Here is a 23,539-nt window from a genome sequence, read left to right as displayed (position 1 = left end):
AGGTCAGAGGTGACCATCACAGCTACAGGAACAGAGTTAGACACAGAGGTCAGGGGTGACCATCACAGCTACAGGAACAGAGTTAGATACAGAGATCAGAGGTGACCATCACCGCTACAGGAACAGAGTTAGACACAGAGGTCAGAGGTGACCATCACAGCTACAGGAACAGAGTTAGACACAGAGATCAGAGGTGACCATCACAGCTACAGGAACAGAGTTAGACACAGAGGTCAGAGGTGACCATCACAGCTACAGGAACAGAGTTAGACACAGAGATCAGAGGTGACCATCACAGCTACAGGAACAGAGTTAGACACAGAGATCAGAGGTGACCATCACAGCTACAGGAACAGAGTTAGACACAGAGATCAGAGGTGACCATCACAGCTACAGGAACAGAGTTAGACACAGAGATCTGGGGTGACCATCACAGCTACAGGAACAGAGTTAGACACAGAGGTCAGAGGTGACCATCACAGCTACAGGAACAGAGTTAGACACAGAGATCAGGGGTGCATCACAGCTACAGGAACAGAGTTAGACACAGAGATCAGAGGTGACCATCACAGCTACAGGAACAGAGTTAGACACAGAGGTCAGAGGTGACCATCACAGCTACAGGAACAGAGTTAGACACAGAGATCAGGGGTGACCATCACAGCTACAGGAACAGAGTTAGACACAGAGATCAGAGGTGACCATCACAGCTACAGGAACAGAGTTAGACACAGAGATCAGGGGTGACCATCACAGCTACAGGAACAGAGTTAGACACAGAGATCAGAGGTGACCATCACAGCTACAGGAACAGAGTTAGACACAGAGATCAGAGGTGACCATCACAGCTACAGGAACAGAGTTAGACACAGAGATCAGGGGTGACCATCACAGCTACAGGAACAGAGTTAGACACAGAGATCAGAGGTGACCATCACAGCTACAGGAACAGAGTTAGACACAGAGATCAGAGGTGACCATCACAGCTACAGGAACAGAGTTAGACACAGAGATCAGGGGTGACCATCACAGCTACAGGAACAGAGTTAGACACAGAGATCAGAGGTGACCATCACAGCTACATGAACAGAGTTAGACACAGAGATCAGAGGTGACCATCACAGCTACAGGAACAGAGTTAGACATAGAGATCAGAGGTGACCATCACAGCTACAGGAACAGAGTTAGACACAGAGATCAGAGGTGACCATCACAGCTACAGGAACAGAGTTAGACACAGAGATCAGAGGTGACCATCACAGCTACAGGAACAGAGTTAGACACAGAGATCAGAGGTGACCATCACAGCTACAGGAACAGAGTTAGACACAGAGGTGACCATCACAGCTACAGGAACAGAGTTAGACACAGAGATCAGAGGTGACCATCACAGCTACAGGAACAGAGTTAGACACAGAGGTGACCATCACAGCTACAGGAACAGAGTTAGACACAGAGATCAGAGGTGACCATTACAGCTACAGGAACAGAGTTAGACACAGAGATCAGAGGTGACCATAACAGCTACAGGAACAGAGTTAGACACAGAGATCAGAGGTGACCATCACAGCTACAGGAACAGAGTTAGACACAGAGATCAGAGGTGACCATCACAGCTACAGGAACAGAGTTAGACACAGAGATCAGAGGTGACCATCACAGCTACAGGAACAGAGTTAGACACAGAGATCAGAGGTGACCATCACAGCTACAGGAACAGAGTTAGACACAGAGATCAGAGGTGACCATCACAGCTACAGGAACAGAGTTAGACACAGAGATCAGAGGTGACCATCACAGCTACAGGAACAGAGTTAGACATAGAGATCAGAGGTGACCATCACAGCTACAGGAACAGAGTTAGACACAGAGATCAGAGGTGACCATCACAGCTACATGAACAGAGTTAGACACAGACATCAGAGGTGACCATCACAGCTACAGGAACAGAGTTAGACACAGAGATCAGGGGTGACCATCACAGCTACAGGAACAGAGTTAGACACAGAGATCAGAGGTGACCATCACAGCTACAGGAACAGAGTTAGACACAGAGATCAGAGGTGACCATTACAGCTACAGGAACAGAGTTAGACACAGAGATCAGAGGTGACCATCACAGCTACAGGAACAGAGTTAGACACAGAGATCAGAGGTGACCATCACAGCTACAGGAACAGAGTTAGACACAGAGATCAGAGGTGACCATCACAGCTACAGGAACAGAGTTAGACACAGAGATCAGAGGTGACCATCACAGCTACAGGAACAGAGTTAGACACAGAGATCAGAGGTGACCATCACAGCTACAGGAACAGAGTTAGACACAGAGATCAGAGGTGACCATCACAGCTACAGGAACAGAGTTAGACATAGAGATCAGAGGTGACCATCACAGCTACAGGAACAGAGTTAGACACAGAGATCAGAGGTGACCATCACAGCTACAGGAACAGAGTTAGACACAGACATCAGAGGTGACCATCACAGCTACAGGAACAGAGTTAGACACAGAGAGCTCAGAGGTGACCATTCACAGCTACAGGAACAGAGTTAGACACAGAGATCAGAGGTGACCATCACAGCTACAGGAACAGAGTTAGACACAGAGATCAGAGGTGACCATCACAGCTACAGGAACAGAGTTAGACACAGAGATCAGAGGTGACCATCACAGCTACAGGAACAGAGTTAGACACAGAGATCAGGGGTGACCATCACAGCTACAGGAACAGAGTTAGACACAGAGATCAGAGGTGACCATCACAGCTACAGGAACAGAGTTAGACACAGAGATCAGAGGTGACCATCACAGCTACAGGAACAGAGTTAGACACAGAGATCAGAGGTGACCATCACAGCTACAGGAACAGAGTTAGACACAGAGATCAGAGGTGACCATCACAGCTACAGGAACAGAGTTAGACACAGAGATCAGAGGTGACCATCACAGCTACAGGAACAGAGTTAGACACAGAGATCAGAGGTGACCATCACAGCTACAGGAACAGAGTTAGACACAGAGATCAGAGGTGACCATCACAGCTACAGGAACAGAGTTAGACACAGACATCAGAGGTGACCATCACAGCTACAGGAACAGAGTTAGACACAGAGATCAGGGGTGACCATCACAGCTACAGGAACAGAGTTAGACACAGAGATCAGAGGTGACCATCACAGCTACAGGAACAGAGTTAGACACAGAGATCAGAGGTGACCATCACAGCTACAGGAACAGAGTTAGACACAGAGATCAGAGGTGACCATCACAGCTACAGGAACAGAGTTAGACACAGAGATCAGAGGTGACCATCACAGCTACAGGAACAGAGTTAGACACAGAGATCAGGGGTGACCATCACAGCTACAGGAACAGAGTTAGACACAGAGATCAGAGGTGACCATCACAGCTACAGGAACAGAGTTAGACACAGAGATCAGAGGTGACCATCACAGCTACAGGAACAGAGTTAGACACAGAGATCAGAGGTGACCATCACAGCTACAGGAACAGAGTTAGACACAGAGATCAGAGGTGACCATCACAGCTACAGGAACAGAGTTAGACACAGAGATCAGAGGTGACCATCACAGCTACAGGAACAGAGTTAGACACAGAGATCAGAGGTGACCATTACAGCTACAGGAACAGAGTTAGACACAGAGATCAGAGGTGACCATCACAGCTACAGGAACAGAGTTAGACACAGAGATCAGAGGTGACCATCACAGCTACAGGAACAGAGTTAGACACAGAGATCAGAGGTGACCATCACAGCTACAGGAACAGAGTTAGACACAGAGATCAGAGGTGACCATTACAGCTACAGGAACAGAGTTAGACACAGAGATCAGAGGTGACCATCACAGCTACAGGAACAGAGTTAGACACAGAGATCAGAGGTGACCATCACAGCTACAGGAACAGAGTTAGACACAGAGATCAGAGGTGACCATCACAGCTACAGGAACAGAGTTAGACACAGAGATCAGAGGTGACCACTAGAGACCGTATAAGGGGTTAAAACATCCATTGATTGATTGGGTCCATTGATGAAAACATTGATTGATTGGGTCCATTGATAACTTGGGTCATGTCATTGTGAACAGTATTGAGGCCATCGTTTTCTTAATGGACGTTCCTGGTAAAATATATAAAGGTCAAATAAAACATTATTAAGTAATTGTATCCGTACCGGACTCCCGGGTGAACACTGGGTACCAGCTCCATCTCAGACAGCAGCCCGGTCCAGTGAGACTGCTGAGTGAAGTCCAGAATCACATCCTTCCCATTGGCACTGAAAGCTGAACACAGGACCATAGTTGACTTATAACCATCATTTAAGCAGGTAGATAACGGAGGGCGACATTTCTCCTTTAAAATAACCATCTTAAAGACGCCAGTGGCACAGGCCAGGTAGATAACGGAGGGCGACATTTCTCCTTTAAAATAACCATCTTACAGAGACGCCAGTGGCACAGGCCACGAGGTGTTAGGGCCTTAAATACAGGTAGAAAACAAAATGACCAAAATAAATAGCAAACGAGTGACTCACCCTTGACCACTCCTACACTCCTGTGAGTGACAGAGCCCCATTTGTACTTCGGCGTCGTAACAGTAGACTTCACCCTCACTTTGTCCCCGATCTTAATGTGGGATGGAGAGGTCTGTGGTGGGAAGCCTGGAGCAAGGAGATCCAGTCACATTAATATCAACATGCTCCTTGCGAATCAGGAAACAGGTTACAGGAGATCCAGTCACATTAATATCAACATGCTCCCGGCGAATCAGAAAACAGGTTACAGGAGATCCAGTCACATTAATATCAACATGCTCCTGACGAATCAGAAAACAGGTTACAGGAGATCCAGTCACATTAATATGAACATGCTCCTGGCGAATCAGAAAACAGGTTACAGGAGATCCAGTCACATTAATATCAACATGCTCCTGACGAATCAGAAAACAGGTTACAGGAGATCCAGTCACATTAATATCAACATGCTCCTGGCGAATCAGAAAACAGGTTACAGGAGATCCAGTCACATTAATATCAACATGCTCCTGGCGAATCAGAAAACAGGTTACAGGAGATCCAGTCACATTAATATCAACATGCTCCTGGCGAATCAGAAAACAGGTTACAGGAGATCCAGTCACATTAATATCAACATGCTCCTGGCGAATCAGAAAACAGGTTACAGGAGATCCAGTCACATTAATATCAACATGCTCCTGGCGAATCAGAAAACAGGTTACAGGAGATCCAGTCACATTAATATCAACATGCTCCTGGCGAATCAGAAAACAGGTTACAGGAGATCCAGTCACATTAATATCAACATGCTCCTGGCGAATCAGAAAACAGGTTACAGGAGATCCAGTCACATTAATATCAACATGCTCCTGGCGAATCAGAAAACAGGTTACACATTAATATGAACAGCTTTAAAGCATCCATCTTACCTAGTAGTTGAGTGTGTATATAGCGGACCCAGTAGGTCCCGCCTTTCTGCTGCCAGTCACACTGGACATTCAGGTCATGGAGTCCATCTCTGTCCAGTTTAATTACCTTCCCCACGTCTCCCTCGTACACTTCCTCATACGTTCTACAGCACTTCACCATCATGCCCACCTACAGTACATAGGGGTTAGAGGTCAGACATTAAATACACTTCCTCATACGTTCTACAGCACTTCACCATCATGCCCACCTACACACAGAGATCAGAGGTTAGAGGTCAGACATTAAATACACTTCCTCATACTTTCTACAGCACTTCACCATCATGCCCACCTACAGTACATAGGGGTCAGAGGTTAAACACTTCCTCATACGTTCTACAGCACTTCAACGTCATGCCCAACCTACATACAGAGACCGGGGTTAGAGGTCAGAAGTTAAATATACTTCCTCATACGCAAGAGACAGAAGAGGAGGCATGACACTCCACTCACTGGTTGTCTGTTTTTCTCTGGCTCAATGAAAGTCAATGAACTAAGTAGACTACATCTGCTATTACATTGGTGTCTATGAGACAGCCAGTTCAGTAGACCAGACCCATCTGCTATAACATTGGTGTCTATGAGACAGCCAGTTCAGTAGACCAGATCCATCTGCTATTACATTGGTGTCTATGAGACCCATCTGCTATTACATTGGTGTCTATGAGACCCATCTGCTATTACATTGGTGTCTATGAGACCCATCTGCTATTACATAGGACCTAGGCCTTTAGTGGAGAACCTATTGGACCTAGGCCTTTAGTGGAGAACCTATTGGACCTAGGCCTTTAGTGGAGAACCTATTGGACCTAGGCCTTTAGTGGAGAACCTATTGGACCTTGGCCTTTAGTGGAGAATCTATTGGACCTAGGCCTTTAGTGGAGAACCTATTGGACCTTTAGTGGAGAACCTATAGGACAGTGATGCTGACAGGTCCTTTAGTGGAGAACCTATAGAACAGTGATGCTGACAGATCCTTTAGTGGAGAACCTATAGAACAGTGATGCTGACAGGTCCTTTAGTGGAGAACCTATAGGACAGTGATGCTGACAGGTCCTTTAGTGGAGAACCTATAGAACAGTGATGCTGACAGATCCTTTAGTGGAGAACCTATAGGACAGTGATGCTGACAGGACAGTGATCCTGACAGGACAGTGATGCTGACAGGACAGTGATGCTGACAGGACAGTGATGCTGACAGGTCCTTTAGTGGAGAACCTATAGGACAGTGATGCTGACAGGACAGTGATGCTTTTGACAGGACAGTGATGCTTTTGACAGGACAGTGATGACCTTTTGACAGGACAGCTGACCCCTGACCTTTTCCACAGGACAGCACTCTGACCCCCAGCTTTTCCACATTTTGGTTTCGGAAAGCACTCTGACCCCTCGACCTTTTCCACATTTTGGTTTCGGAAAGCACTCTGACCCCTCGACCTTTTCCACATTTTGGTTTCGGAAAGCACTCTGACCCCTCGACCTTTTCCACATTTTGGTTTCGGAAAGCACTCTGACCCCTCGACCTTTTCCACATTTTGGTTTCGGAAAGCACTCTGACCCCTCGACCTTTTCCACATTTTGGTTTCGGAAAGCACTCTGACCCCTCGACCTTTTCCACATTTTGGTACGTTAACGCCTTCTTCTAAAACGGATTGAAATGTTTTTCATCATTAAAATTTAAAATAAAATAAATATCACGTTTGCACAAGTAATTCGACCCTTTAATCAGTACTTTGTTGAAGGACCACTTGCAGCAATTGCAGTCTCAAGTCTTCTTGGGTATGATGCTACAAACTCGGCACACCTGTATTTGAGGAGTTTCTCCCATTCTTCTCTGCAGATCCTCTCAAGCTCTGTCAGGTTGGATGGGGAGTGTCGCTGCACAGCTATTTTCAGGTCTATCAAGAGATGTTTGATCTGGTTCAAGTCCGGACTCTGGCTGGGCCATTCAAGGACATTCAGAGACTTGTTCCAAAGCCACTCCTGCATTGTCTTGGCTGTGTGCTTAGGGTCGGTGTCCTGTTGGAAGGTGAACCTTCGCCCCAGTGTCAGGTCCTAAGTGGTCTGGAGCAGGTTTTCATCAATGATCTCTCTGTACTTTGCTCCATTCACCTTTCCCTTGATCCTGACTAGTCTCCCAGTCCCTGCTGCCAAAAAACATTCCTACAGCATGATGCTGCCACCACCATGCTTCACCGCTTGGCATTCTTGCCAAAGAGTTCAATCTTAGTTTCATCAGACCAGAGAATATTTTTTCTCATGGTCTAAGAGTACTTTAGGTGCCTTTTGGCAAAATCCAGGTGGGTTGTCATGTACCTTTTACTGAGGAGTGGCTTCCATCTGGCCACTCTACCATAAAGGCCTGATTGGTAGAGTTCTGCAGAGATAGTTGTCCTTCTGGAAGGTTCTCCCATCTCCACAGAGGAACTCTGAAGCTCTGTCAGAGTGACCATCGGGTTCTTGGTCACCTCCCTGGCCAAGGCCCTTCTCCCCTGATTGCTCAGTTTGGCCAGGCGGCAGTCTTACCTGAATGTTCTCTCTGATGTAAACAGCAGTCTCACCTGAATGTTCTCTCTGATATAAACAGCATAGTCATCGTTGCTCTGGAAATCTGATTGGTTCTTAAAGGTCTGAGTCTCCGTCACCACTGCACCAGGAGGCTGAGGACACACAGAGATGTAAAATGCATCAATGAATTCATCTAACGTGAAAGCTCCAGGTTGAGTTCCAACATTATAGTAGCTGCACATGATAAAAGAACCACGGGTGATTCCCAGTATCATTGGTTCAGCAGTAATGGCTGCAGAGATCTATGGGTGATTCCCAGTATCATTGGTTCAGCAGTAAAGGCTGCAGAGATCTATGGGTGATTCCCAGTATCATTGGTTCAGCAGTAATGGCTGCAGAGATCTATGGGTGATTCCCAGTATCATTGGTTCAGCAGTAATGGCTGCAGAGATCTATGGGTGATTCCCAGTATCATTGGTTCAGCAGTAATGGCTGCAGAGATCTATGGGTGATTCCCAGTATCATTGGTTCAGCAGTAATGGCTGCAGAGATCTATGGGTGATTCCCAGTATCATTGGTTCAGCAGTAATGGCTGCAGAGATCTATGGGTGATTCCCAGTATCATTGGTTCAGCAGTAATGGCTGCAGAGATCTATGGGTGATTCCCAGTATCATTGGTTCAGCAGTAATGGCTGCAGAGATCTATGGGTGATTCCCAGTATCATTGGTTCAGCAGTAATGGCTGCAGAGATCTATGGGTGTATTAGCTGGGTCTGTGACCAGGTAGGGGTGTATTATCTGGGTCTGTGACCAGGTAGGGGTGTATTAGCTGGGTCTGTGACCAGGTAGGGGTGTATTATCTGGGTCTGTGACCAGGTAGGGGTGTATTAGCTGGGTCTGTGACCAGGTAGGGGTGTATTATCTGGGTCTGTGACCAGGTAGGGGTGTATTATCTGGGTCTGTGACCAGGTAGGGGTGTATTAGCTGGGTCTGTGACCAGGTAGGGGTGTATTAGCTGGGTCTGTGACCAGGTAGGGGTGTATTATCTGGGTCTGTGACCAGGTAGGGGTGTATTAGCTGGGTCTGTGACCAGGTAGGGGTGTATTAGCTGGGTCTGTGACCAGGTAGGGGTGTATTAGCTGGGTCTGTGACCAGGTAGGGGTGTATTATCTGGGTCTGTGACCAGGTAGGGGTGTATTATCTGGGTCTGTGACCAGGTAGGGGTGTATTATCTGGGTCTGTGACCAGGTAGGGGTGTATTATCTGGGTCTGTGACCAGGTAGGGGTGTATTATCTGGGTCTGTGACCAGGTAGGGGTGTATTAGCTGGGTCTGTGGCCAGGTAGGGGTGTATTATCTGGGTCTGTGGCCAGGTAGGGGTGTATTAGCTGGGTCTGTGACCAGGTAGGGGTGTATTAGCTTCTGGTCAGCGGGGTGGTGGCACCGGGATCCTCATCTCTCCCAAGTGGTCATTCTCTCTTTCTCCCCTTACCCATCTGTCTATAGCCTCCTTTGAATTCCATGCTGTCACAGTTACCAGCCCCTTCAAGCTTAACATCCTTATCATTTATCGCCCTCCAGGTTCCTCGGAGAGTTCATCAATGAGCTTGATGCCTTGATAAGCTCCTTTCCTGAGGACGGCTCACCTCTCACAGTTCTGGGCGACTTTAACCTCCCCACGTCTACATTTGACTCATTCCTCTCTGCCTCCTTCTTTCCACTCCTCTCCTCTTTTGACCTCACCCTCTCACCTTCCCCCTACTCACAAGGCAGGCAACACGCTCGACCTCATCTTTACTAGATGCTGTTCTTCCACTAACCTCATTACAACTCCCCTCCAAGTCTCCGACCACTACCTTGTATCCTTTTCCCTCTCGCTCTCATCCAACACTTCCCACACTGCCCCTACTCGGATGGTATCGCGCCGTCCCAACCTTCGCTCTCTCTCCCAGCTACTCTCTCCTCTTCCATCCTATCATCTCTTCCCTCTGCTCAAACCTTCTCCAACCTATCTCCTGATTCTGCCTCCTCAACCCTCCTCTCCTCACTTTCTGCATCCTTTGACTCTCTATGCCCCCTATCCTCCAGGCCGGCTCGGTCCAGGCCCCTCCCGCTCCGTGGCTCGATGACTCATTAGCTCACAGAACAGGCCACGGGCAGACTCCAGCGGAAATGGAGGAAACACACGCCTCCCTGCGGACCTGGCATCCTTTCGCTCCCTCCTCTCTACATTTTCCTCTTCTGTCTCTGCTGCTAAAGCCACTTTCTACCACTCTAAATTCCAAGCTTCTGCCTCTAACCCTAGGAAGCTCTTTGCCACCTTCACTCCCTCCTGAATCACCCTCCCCCTCCCCCCTCCTCCCTCTCTCTGCAGATGACAACGTCAACCATTTTGAAAAGAAGGTTAACGACATCCGATCCTCGTTTGCTAAGTCAAATGACACCGCATTCTGCTCACACTGCCCTACCCTGTGCTCTGACCTCTTTCTCCCCTCTCTCTCCAGATGAAATCTGGAGCGTCTTGTGACGGCCGGCCGCCCAACAACCTGCCCACTTGACCCTATCCCCTCCTCTCTTCTCCAGACCATTTCCGGAGACCTTCTCCCTTACCTCACCTCGCTCATCAACTCATCCCTGACCACTGGCTACGTCCCTTCCGTCTTCAAGAGAGCGAGAGTTGCACCCTTCTGAAAAAACCTACACTCGATCCCTCCATGTCACAACTACAGACAGTATCCCTTCTTTCTTTTCTCTCCAAAACTCTTGAATACGTCCTTGGCCAGCTCTCCCGCTATCTCTCTCAGAATGACCTTCTGGATCCAAATCAGTCAGGTTACAAGACAGTCATTCAACTGAGACTGCTCTTCTCTGTATCACAGGCGCTCCCCATCAAAGCTAACTCTCTCTCCTCTGCTCTCATCCTTCTAGACAATACTGCCTTCGATACTGTGAACCATCAGATCCTCCTCTCCACCCTCTCCGAGTTGGGCATCTGTATACACACCATCACAATACTGTTGAGCTCTACCTGATACACACCTCACCAGGTACTGTTGGGAGCTCACTGTCTCCTCACCATCGCTCTCAATACTGGTGTCCCCCAGGGCTCACTGCCCTCTACATTCACCATCACAATCACTTGGCTCTGTCATAACCTCACATGTCTCTCCTATCATTGCTACACCATCACAATATCTTTGGAGCCCCCTCTGATGACCACACCATCTCTACTGTTGGAGCTCAGTGTGGATGACGGATCACCATCAGCAATACTGCTCTTTGGAGCTCACTGTCCATGACACACCATCACAATACTGTTGGCGCTCACTGTGATCCTACACACCCTGTCGTTCACAATAACATCAAGTTGGAGCTCCTGTAGGTTCACACACCATCACAATACTGTCACACAGGAGCTCACTGTATAATCCAGGCACTTGTCATCTCAATACTGTTGGATTACTGCAATACTGTTGGCTGGGCTCACTGTATACACACCATCACAATACTGTTGGTGTTCACTGTACGTCACACACCATCACTCTCCACTGGTTCCAGGAGCTCACTGTATACAAGACCATCACAATACTGTTGGAGCTCACTCCAGGTATCAGGCCCACACCCAAACAAGGGCACTGTTCATCCACCTCTGTTGGAGCTACCACTGAGGAAGTACAGTTCCCACCAGCCCAGTCAAAACTGTTGGCTCTGGCCCTCACTGTGGAATAAACACCATCACAATACAGTGGAGTCAATCACCACCTTGGAGACACTGAAACCCCACCTCAGGAATACCTGATTGGATAAGCTAATCCTTCTCACCCCCCTTTTAAGATTTAGATGCACTATTGTAAAGTGACTGTTCCACTCATGTGTAAGGTGAATGCACCATCACAATACTCTGGATAAGAGCGTCTGCTAAATGACTTAAATGTAAAATAGCTGGATCTGTGACCAGGTAGGGGTGTATTAGCTGGGTCTGTGACCAGGTAGGGGTGTATTAGCTGGGTCTGTGACCAGGTAGGGGTGTATTAGCACACTGTGACCAGGTAGGGGTGTATTAGCTGGGTCTGTGACCAGTTAGGGGTGTATTAGCTGGGTCTGTGACCAGGTAGGGGTGTATTAGCTGGGTCTGTGACCAGTTAGGGGTGTATTAGCTGGGTCTGGAGCCTGGTGACAGGTAAACATACCACTGGGAAGGCTGTGGGAGCCTGCTCCTCCAGCTCCTCCTCCGGCTCCTCCTCCAGCTCCTCCTCAGAGTAGTCATCAGACACCGTGTCAACATCAGACAGCTCTGTCACCTGGACATCAGGATGGTCCAGCAACCAGGCCACTAAAGACTCCACACCTACAGGACAACACACATTAATACACACACAACATATTAACACAGACACACACATTAACACACAACACATTAACACACAACACATTAACACAGACACACACATTAATACACACACACACACACACACACACAACATATTAACACACAGACACACACATTAATACACACACAACATTAACTGTATACACACCATCACAATACTGTTGGAGCTCACTGTATACACACCATCACAATACTGTTGGAGCTCACTGTATACACACCATCACAATACTGTTGGAGCTCACTGTATACACACCATCACAATACTGTTGGAGCTCACTGTATACACACCATCACAATACTGTTGGAGCTCACTGTATACACACCATCACAATACTGTTGGAGCTCACTGTATACACACCATCACAATACTGTTGGAGCTCACTGTATACACACCATTACACACCATCACAATACTGTTGGAGCTCACTGTATACACACCATCACACACCATCACAATACTGTTGGAGCTCACTGTATACACACCATCACAATACTGTTGGAGCTCACTGTATACACACCATCACAATACTGTTGGAGCTCACTGTATACACACCATTACACACCATCACAATACTGTTGGAGCTCACTGTACACACACCATCACAATACTGTTGGAGCTCACTGTATACACACCATCACAATACTGTTGGAGCTCACTGTACACACACCATCACAATACTGTTGGAGCTCACTGTATACACACCATCACAATACTGTTGGAGCTCACTGTATACACACCATCACAATACTGTTGGAGCTCACTGTATACACACCATCACAATACTGTTGGAGCTCACTGTACACACACCATCACAATACTGTTGGAGCTCACTGTATACACACCATCACAATACTGTTGGAGCTCACTGTATACACACCATCACAATACTGTTGGAGCTCACTGTACACACACCATCACAATACTGTTGGAGCTCACTGTATACACACCATCACACACCATCACAATACTGTTGGAGCTCACTGTATACACACCATCACAATACTGTTGGAGCTCACTGTATACACACCATCACAATACTGTTGGAGCTCACTGTATACACACCATCACAATACTGTTGGAGCTCACTGTATACCCACCATCACAATACTGTTGGAGCTCACTGTACACACACCATCACACACCGCTACATATGTTAAACAGTACCTGGTACACCAGAGGCGCTGCCGGTCCCAGACAGAGACTTGAGGGAAAACTCGATATTGTTCCTATGGAAACCCATTTCCATCAGCTGTAGTACAATGGGCAGCGGGGGAACAGGAGAGGCCTTCTGCTTCTTCTGTTTAGGGACCTTGACGTGCTGCACGGTGACAGGGGTAGTGGCCTCACTGGAGCTACTGCTCTCAAACAGGGGGGAGGAGGGATGGGTGGACTCCACGGCCAGGTACTGACACACTGCTAGGGCTGCAGTCTAGAGGGATAGAAACAACATCAGTACTGACACACTGCTAGGGCTGCAGTCTAGAGGGATAGAAACAGCATCAGTACTGACACACTGCAGTCTAGAGGGATAGAAACAGCATCAGTACTGACACACTGTAGTCTAGAGGGACAGAAACAACATCAGTACTGACACACTGTAGTCTAGAGGGACAGAAACAACATCAGTACTGACACACTGCAGTCTAGAGGGATAGAAACAATATCAGTACTGACACACTGTAGTCTAGAGGGACAGAAACAACATCAGTACTGACACACTGCAGTCTAGAGGGACAGAAACAACATCAGTACTGACACACTGCAGTCTAGAGGGACAGAAACAACATCAGTACTGACACACTGCAGTCTAGAGGGACAGAAACAACATCAGTACTGACACACTGTAGTCTAGAGGGACAGAAACAACATCAGTACTGACACACTAGTCTAGAGGGACAGAAACAACATCAGTACTGACACACTAGTCTAGAGGGACAGAAACAACATCAGTACTGACACACTGTAGTCTAGAGGGACAGAAACAACATCAGTACTGACACACTGTAGTCTAGAGGGACAGAAACAACATCAGTACTGACACACTAGTCTAGAGGGACAGAAACAACATCAGTACTGACACACTGTAGTCTAGAGGGACAGAAACAACATCAGTACTGACACACTAGTCTAGAGGGACAGAAACAACATCAGTACTGACACACTGCAGTCTAGAGGGACAGAAACAACATCAGTACTGACACACTGCAGTCTAGAGGGACAGAAACAACATCAGTACTGACACACTGTAGTCTAGAGGGACAGAAACAACATCAGTACTGACACACTGTAGTCTAGAGGGACAGAAACAACATCAGTACTGACACACTGCAGTCTAGAGGGACAGAAACAACATCAGTACTGACACACTGCAGTCTAGAGGGATAGAAACAACATCAGTACTGACACACTGTAGTCTAGAGGGACAGAAACAACATCAGTACTGACACACTGCAGTCTAGAGGGACAGAAACAACATCAGTACTGACACACTGCAGTCTAGAGGGACAGAAACAACATCAGTACTGACACACTGCAGTCTAGAGGGATAGAAACAGCATCAGTACTGACACACTGTAGTCTAGAGGGACAGAAACAACATCAGTACTGACACACTGTAGTCTAGAGGGACAGAAACAACATCAGTACTGACACACTAGTCTAGAGGGACAGAAACAACATCAGTACTGACACACTGCAGTCTAGAGGGACAGAAACAACATCAGTACTGACACACTGCAGTCTAGAGGGACAGAAACAACATCAGTACTGACACACTGTAGTCTAGAGGGACAGAAACAACATCAGTACTGACACACTGCAGTCTAGAGGGACAGAAACAACATCAGTACTGACACACTGCAGTCTAGAGGGACAGAAACAACATCAGTACTGACACACTGCAGTCTAGAGGGACAGAAACAACATCAGTACTGACACACTGTAGTCTAGAGGGACAGAAACAACATCAGTACTGACACACTGTAGTCTAGAGGGACAGAAACAACATCAGTACTGACATAATTAGTCTGAAAACCATTTGATGTCTCCAGATTGACTTTAGAGGCAATATAACATTAGCTAGCTAGCTAAGATGGAGGGGAGACCACCAGATTTTAGCTAGCCAATGTTAGCATTGATAGCTATTTTGGACTAACTTTGCTGGCTAATGACACCATTGCCATCTGTCTAATACATTTGACAACATGATGACGATGACAAAGTTGTTTCTTACTAAATATTTTTCTTCTTGAGCCATGACAGTGTATTCCCAAGTCCCTTAATGGTCATTTAGATGACACAGCCATTAGCCCCCGGTACCAAGCCATTAGCCCCCGGTACCAAGCCATTAGCCCCCGGTACCAAGCCATTAGCCCCGGTACCAAGCCAAGCCCCGGTACCAAGCCATTAGCCCCGGTACCAAGCCATTAGCCCCGGTACCAAGCCATTAGCCCCCGGTACCAAGCCATTAGCCCCCGGTACCAAGCCATTAGCCCCCGGTACCAAGCCATTAGCCCCCAGTACCAAGCCATTAGCCCCCGGTACCAAGCCATTAGCCCCCGGTACCAAGCCATTAGCCCCCGGTACCAAGCCATTAGCCCCCAGTACCAAGCCATTAGCCCCCGGTACCAAGCCATTAGCCCCGGTACCAAGCCATTAGCCCCCGGTACCAAGCCATTAGCCCCCAGTACCAAGCCATTAGCCCCCGGTACCAAGCCATTAGCCCCCAGTACCAAGCCATTAGTCCCCGGTACCAAGCCATTAGCCCCCAGTACCAAGCCATTAGTCCCCGTTCCACTTTTAACTTTTAATTTATTGTATTTTGCAAAAAAAACAGGAAATTACTGGCTTACGGAAACGCAGGTGTGTGTGTGCCTGTGCTTACCTCCAGTTCCTGCCTGTTGAAGATGGCCTTGATAGGTGAGGGCTGTGTGGCTGCAGAAAGGAGCTGCTGGAGGAGGATAAGGGGAGGCAGGGGACCCTCAGGGGACAGGTCACCCACGTCTGGAGACACAGCAGTAGGCTCCTCTGTAAGGAGAGGGAGGAGCATAAGGGGAGGCAGGGGACCCTCGGGGGACAGGTCACCCACGTCTAGAGACACAGCAGTAGGCTCCACTGTAAGGACAGGGAGGAGGATAAGGAGAGGGGGGAGGATAAGGACAGGGAGGGGGCCCTCAGGTCACCCAATAAATATCTACAATGTCAACCATTCAATAGACACTTTCTCCGAGTTGTCATTATATCCACCCACAAGAGGACCAGACTTGCCCTGCTAGGGTTAGATCTGACCTGGAATCAGTGCTTACCACTGGGGTTGGGTGGGAGATCTAGTACTAGATCTGACCTGGAATCAGTGCTTACCACCGGAGTTGGGTGGGAGATCTAGTACTAGATCTGACCTGGAATCAGTGCTTACCACCAGAGTTGGGTGGGAGATCTAGTACTAGATCTGACCTGGAATCAGTGCTTACCACTGGGTTTGGGTGGGAGATCTAGTACTAGATCTGACCCGGAATCAGTGCTTACCACTGGGGTTGGGTGGGAGATCTAGTACTAGATCTGACCTGGAATCAGTGCTTACCACTGGGGTTGGGTGGGAGATCTAGTACTAGATCTGACCTGGAATCAGTGCTTACCACTGGAGTTGGGTGGGAGATCTTACCACCTGGGGTTGGGTGGGAGATCTAGTACTAGATCTGACCTGGAATCAGTGCTTACCACCAGAGTGATCTAGTACCACTGGAATCAGTGTTGGGTGGGAGATCTAGTACTAGATCTGACCTGGAATCAGTGCTTACCACTGGGTTGGGTGGGAGGTACTAGATCTGACCTGGAATCAGTGCTTACCACTGGAGTTGGGTGGGAGATCTGACTAGATCTGGAATCAGTGCTTACCACTGGAGTTGGGTGGGAGATCTAGTACTAGATCTGACCTGGAATCAGTGCTTACCACTGGAGTTGGGTGGGAGATCTAGTACTAGATCTGACCTGGAATCAGTGCTTACCACCAGAGTTGGGTGAGATCTAGTACTAGATCTGACCTGGAATCAGTGCTTACCACTGGAGTTGGGTGGGAGATCTAGTACTAGATCTGACCTGGAATCAGTGCTTACCACTGGGGTTGGGTGGGAGATCTGACCTGGAATCACTACCACTGGGGTTGGGTGGGAGATCTAGTACTAGATCTGACCTGGAATCAGTGCTTACCACTGGGGTTGGGTGGGAGATCTAGTACTAGATCTGACCTGGAATCAGTGCTTACCACTGGGGTTGGGTGGGAGATCTAGTACTAGATCTGACCTGGAATCAGTGCTTACCACTGGAGTTGGGTGGGAGATCTAGTACTAGATCTGACCTGGAATCAGTGCTTACCACTGGAGTTGGGTGGGAGATCTAGTACTAGATCTGACCTGGAATCAGTGCTTACCACTGGGGTTGGGTGGGAGATCTAGTACTAGATCTGACCTGGAATCAGTGCTTACCACCAGAGTTGGGTGGGAGATCTAGTACTAGATCTGACCTGGAATCAGTGCTTACCACTGGGGTTGGGTGGGAGATCCAGCACGGCAGCCTGTGAGAGGATCTGTCGTAGTTTGTCCTGGTGCGAGAGGAGGGTCCTGGCTGCCTTCAGGATGTACAGTCTCAGCTGCTGGCACCGCAAGAGGCCAACATCGACCTGGTCAGCTAGATGACAACCACACACGGACTGTCACAAACACACACTGAACAGACAGACTTCTACTGTGTGAAATAGAGTTAGGATGAGAGACGAACAGGAGGTGGAGTCAGGTTAGTGAGGCATAAAGAACCATTCAACAGGAACCCACCACATCATGTACCACAGCACTAAGCAGATCACTGCCAGAAAGACAACAGGAACCCACCACATCATGTACCACAGCACTAAGCAGATCACTGCCAGAAAGACAACAGGAACCCACCACATCATGTACCACAGCACTAAGCAGATCACTGCCAGAAAGACAACAGGAACCCACCACATCATGTACCACAGCACTAAGCAGATCACTGCCAGAAAGACAACAGGAACCCACCACATCATGTACCACAGCACTAAGCAGATCACTGCCAGAAAGACAACAGGAACCCACCACATCATGTACCACAACACTAAGCAGATCACTGCCAGAAAGACAACAGGAACCCACCACATCATGTACCACAGCACTAAGCAGATCACTGCCAGAAAGACAACAGGAACCCACCACATCATGTACCACAGCACTAATCAGATCACTGCCAGAAAGACAACAGGAACCCACCACATCATGTACCACAGCACTAAGCAGATCACTGCCAGAAAGACAACAGGAACCCACCACATCATGTACCACAGCACTAAGCAGATCACTGCCAGAAAGACAACAGGAACCCACCACATCATGTACCACAGCACTAAGCAGATCACTGCCAGAAAGACAACAGGAACCCACCACATCATGTACCACAGCACTAAGCAGATCACTGCCAGAAAGACAACAGGAACCCACCACATCATGTACCACAGCACTAAGCAGATCACTGCCAGAAAGACAACAGGAACCCACCACATCATGTACCACAGCACTAAGCAGATCACTGCCAGAAAGACAACAGGAACCCACCACATCATGTACCACAGCACTAAGCAGATCACTGCCAGAAAGACAACAGGAACCCACCACATCATGTACCACAGCACTAAGCAGATCACTGCCAGAAAGACAACAGGAACCCACCACATCATGTACCACAGCACTAAGCAGATCACTGCCAGAAAGACAACAGGAACCCACCACATCATGTACCACAGCACTAAGCAGATCACTGCCAGAAAGACAACAGGAACCCACCACATCATGTACCACAGCACTAAGCAGATCCCTGCCAGAAAGACAACAGGAACCCACCACATCATGTACCACAGCACTAAACAGATCACTTCCAGAAAGACAACAGGATGTAAAGTGCATTGTCTCAGTCAGAACATTATAGTAAACATTTACATTTAAGTCATTTAGCAGACGCTCACAGACAGCAGGTGTCTGGCCTGGTTCCAGTGTGTGTTTGTCTGGCCTGGTTCCAGTGTGTGTTTGTCTGGCCTGGTTCCAGTGTGTGTTTGTCTGGCCTGGTTCCAGTGTGTGTTTGTCTGGCCTGGTTCCAGTGTGTGTTTGTCTGGCCTGGTTCCAGTGTGTGTTTGTCTGGCCTGGTTCCAGTGTGTGTTTGTCTGGCCTGGTTCCAGTGTGTGTTTGTCTGGCCTGGTTCCAGTGTGTTTGTCTGGCCTGGTTCCAGTGTGTTTGTCTGGCCTGGTTCCAGTGTGTTTGTCTGGCCTGGTTCCAGTGTGTTTGTCTGGCCTGGTTCCAGTGTGTTTGTCTGGCCTGGTTCCAGTGTGTTTGTCTGGCCTGGTTCCAGTGTGTCTGTCTGGCCTGGTTCCAGTGTGTCTGTCTGGCCTGGTTCCAGTGTGTCTGTCTGGCCTGGTTCCAGTGTGTCTGTCTGGCCTGGTTCCAGTGTGTCTGTCTGGCCTGGTTCCAGTGTGTTTGTCTGGCCTGGTTCCAGTGTGTTTGTCTGGCCTGGTTCCAGTGTGTCTGTCTGGCCTGGTTCCAGTGTGTCTGTCTGGCCTAGTTCCAGTGTGTCTGTCTGGCCTGGTTCCAGTGTGTTTGTCTGGCCTGGTTCCAGTGTGTCTGTCTGGCCTGGTTCCAGTGTGTCTGTCTGGCCTGGTTCCAGTGTGTCTGTCTGGCCTGGTTCCAGTGTGTTTGTCTGGCCTGGTTCCAGAGTGTTTGTCTGGCCTGGTTCCAGAGTGTTTGTCTGGCCTGGTTCCAGAGTGTTTGTCTGGCCTGGTTCCAGAGTGTTTGTCTGGCCTGGTTCCAGAGTGTTTGTCTGGCCTGGTTCCAGTGTGTTTGTCTGGCCTGGTTCCAGTGTGTTTGTCTGGCCTGGTTCCAGTGTGTTTGTCTGGCCTGGTTCCAGAGTGTTTGTCTGGCCTGGTTCCAGTGTGTCTGTCTGGCCTGGTTCCAGTGTGTCTGTCTGGCCTGGTTCCAGTGTGTTTGTCTGGCCTGGTTCCAGTGTGTTTGTCTGGCCTGGTTCCAGTGTGTTTGTCTGGCCTGGTTCCAGTGTGTTTGTCTGGCCTGGTTCCAGTGTGTTTGTCTGGCCTGGTTCCAGTGTGTTTGTCTGGCCTGGTTCCAGTGTGTTTGTCTGGCCTGGTTCCAGTGTGTTTGTCTGGCCTGGTTCCAGTGTGTTTGTCTGGCCTGGTTCCAGTGTGTTTGTCTGGCCTGGTTCCAGTGTGTTTGTCTGGCCTGTTTCACTGAACCGGTTTGAACCCCAAAATACTGGTTTATACCGTTCCTTCCTGTTCCTTTTTTTAACCGTGAACTCAACTTTATTTGTTTTACATTTCCCTCATTAAATAATTTCACCCCTGGTTTGCAGTGAGGTCAGTACATGAGCTCCAGACTCCACCATGCATGACTCAGTGATTCAGAGAGTTAACTATTACAGTTTGTGACTCAGTGATTCAGAGAGTTAACTATTACAGTTTGTGACTCAGTGATTCAGAGAGTTAACTACTACAGTTTGTGACTCAGTGATTCAGAGAGTTAACTATTACAGTTTGTGACTCAGTGATTCAGAGTTAACTACTACAGTTTGTGACTCAGTGATTCAGAGAGTTAACTATTACAGTTTGTGACTCAGTGATTCAGAGAGTTAACTATTACAGTTTGTGACTCAGTGATTCAGAGAGTTAACTATTACAGTTTGTGACTCAGTGATTCAGAGAGTTAACTATTACAGTTTGTGACTCAGTGATTCAGAGAGTTAACTATTACAGTTTGTGACTCAGTGATTCAGAGTTAACTACTACAGTTTGTGACTCAGTGATTCAGAGAGTTAACTATTACAGTTTGTGACTCAGTGATTCAGAGTTAACTACTACAGTTTGTGACTCAGTGATTCAGAGAGTTAACTACTACAGTTTGTGACTCAGTGATTCAGAGTTAACTACTACAGTTTGTGACTCAGTGATTCAGAGTTAACTACTACAGTTTGTGACTCAGTGATTCAGAGAGTTAACTATTACAGTTTGTGACTCAGTGATTCAGAGTTAACTATTACAGTTTGTGACTCAGTGATTCAGAGAGTTAACTATTACAGTTTGTGACTCAGTGATTCAGAGAGTTAACTATTACAGTTTGTGACTCAGTGATTCAGAGAGTTAACTACTACAGTTTGTGACTCAGTGATTCAGAGAGTTAACTATTACAGTTTGTGACTCAGTGATTCAGAGAGTTAACTATTACAGTTTGTGACTCAGTGATTCAGAGAGTTAACTACTACAGTTTGTGACTCAGTGATTCAGAGAGTTAACTACTACAGTTTGTGACTCAGTGATTCAGAGTTAACTACTACAGTTTGTGACTCAGTGATTCAGAGAGTTAACTACTACAGTTTGTGACTCAGTGATTCAGAGTTAACTACTACAGTTTGTGACTCAGTGATTCAGAGAGTTAACTATTACAGTTTGTGACTCAGTGATTCAGAGTTAACTACTACAGTTTGTGACTCAGTGATTCAGAGAGTTAACTATTACAGTTTGTGACTCAGTGATTCAGAGTTAACTACTACAGTTTGTGACTCAGCGATTCAGAGAGTTAACTACTACAGTTTGTGACTCAGTGATTCAGAGAGTTAACTACTACAGTTTGTGACTCAGACAGTGATTCAGAGTTAACTACTAGTTTGTGACTCAGCGATTCAGAGAGTTAATTACTACAGTTTGTGACTCAGCGATTCAGAGAGTTAACTACTACAGTTTGTGACTCAGTGATTCAGAGAGTTAACTACTACAGTTTGTGACTCAGACAGTGATTCTGAGAGTTAACTACTACAGTTTGTGACTCAGTGATCCAGAGAGTTAACCACTACAGTTTGTGATTCAGACAGTGATTCAGAGAGTTAACTATTACAGTTTGTGACAGTGATTCAGAGAGTTAACTACTACAGTTTGTGACTCAGTGATTCAGAGAGTTAACTATTACAGCTTGTGACTCAGTGATTCAGAGAGTTAACTATTACAGTTTGTGACTCAGTGATTCAGAGAGTTAACTACTACAGTTTGTGACAGTGATTCAGAGAGTGAGTTAACCACTACAGTTTGTGACTCAGACAGTGATTCTGTGGGTGTCCTACCTGTGAGTCCGCGGCCGAGAGACTTCTTCAGGCGGTGTTTCTCCAGCTTGCTGCCGGCCAGGTTAACCAGTTGAGCCCAGACAACCAACATGGAGTCAGAGAAGGGAAGGTTCTGAACACTGAACGATACTACTGGGAGCTGGAGGACAGACACAGGGTTATTACAACAAGACCTGGAGATAATGGTGTGTGTGTGGACGTGGTGGCCTATTCTTGTGGGGACCAGAAGTCCCTACGAGGTCTAATGCTATTTCTAGGCGGTTTAGGTTTAAGGTTAGAATTACGTTAAGGGTTAGGAGCTAGGGTTATGTTCAGGGAAAATAGGATTTTGGATGGGACTGAATTGTGTGTCCCCACAAGGTTAGCTGTACAAGACTGTGTGTGTGTGTGAACGGCAAAACACCTACTGGTTTGAGTTGGCTGAGCAGGCAGACCCGACATGTCCTCATCTCATGAAACTGCACTGTGATTCGTCCTTTAGGTGTGATGCGTGTGACCGTTCCCTCTCCATACTCCTCATGGATGACCTGTCCACCCAGCCTCAGCCTCCCATCGATGCCCCCGATCACAGCCAGCACGGCCATCAGACTACCCACCCTGGGGCCCTCCGAGTCAGGAAAGTACTCCTCCAGGACAGTCTAGGGACAAAGAGAGAGAGGGACAGAGAGAGAGAGAAAGAGAGAGGAGGACAGAGAGAGAGAGGGACAGAGAGAGAGAGAGAGAGAGAGAGAGAGAGGGACAGAGAGAGAGACAGAGAGAGAGAGAGAGAGAGAGAGAGGGACAGAGAGAGAGAGAGAGAGAGAGAGAGAGAGAGAGAGAGAGAGAGAGAGAGAGAGAGAGAGAGAGAGAGAGAGAGAGGGACAGAGAGAGAGAGAGGGACAGAGAGAGAGAGAGACAGAGAGAGAGAGAGAGAGAGACAGAGAGAGAGAGAGACAGAGAGAGAGAGAGAGAGA

The 23,539-nt window shown here is 47.7% G+C and overlaps 1 protein-coding gene and 1 long non-coding RNA gene across 3 annotated transcripts in view; one reads left to right on the top strand and one right to left on the bottom strand.

Annotated features, from left to right (window-relative positions):
• The window catches only part of LOC118396067 (E3 ubiquitin-protein ligase HERC2-like), a 270,532-nt gene that overhangs the window by 135,448 nt on the left and 111,545 nt on the right, over positions 1-23,539 (bottom strand). Inside the window, 10 exon segments of the mRNA XM_052525726.1 lie at positions 4,200-4,308; positions 4,560-4,685; positions 5,471-5,639; positions 8,071-8,169; positions 12,207-12,364; positions 13,572-13,836; positions 16,291-16,433; positions 17,943-18,089; positions 22,587-22,725; positions 22,994-23,224. Of these exon segments, the coding sequence (XP_052381686.1) occupies positions 4,200-4,308; positions 4,560-4,685; positions 5,471-5,639; positions 8,071-8,169; positions 12,207-12,364; positions 13,572-13,836; positions 16,291-16,433; positions 17,943-18,089; positions 22,587-22,725; positions 22,994-23,224 (1,586 nt within the window).
• Positions 8,791-9,096, top strand: LOC127908779 (uncharacterized). Of its 2 annotated transcripts, none has more exons than XR_008068395.1 (3): positions 8,791-8,831; positions 8,925-8,986; positions 9,049-9,096. It is a non-coding gene; the product is annotated as an uncharacterized LOC127908779 (long non-coding RNA). The 2 variants fall into 2 exon arrangements; XR_008068394.1 differs by lacking the exon at positions 8,791-8,831 and adding an exon at positions 8,853-8,893.

The sequence above is a fragment of the Oncorhynchus keta genome, chromosome 1 (genome assembly GCF_023373465.1).
Source record: "Oncorhynchus keta strain PuntledgeMale-10-30-2019 chromosome 1, Oket_V2, whole genome shotgun sequence".
Classification (NCBI taxonomy): Eukaryota; Metazoa; Chordata; class Actinopteri; order Salmoniformes; family Salmonidae; genus Oncorhynchus; species Oncorhynchus keta.
Note: the sequence above shows the minus strand (reverse complement) of the source record. Positions and strands in the feature narration are given on the sequence as shown.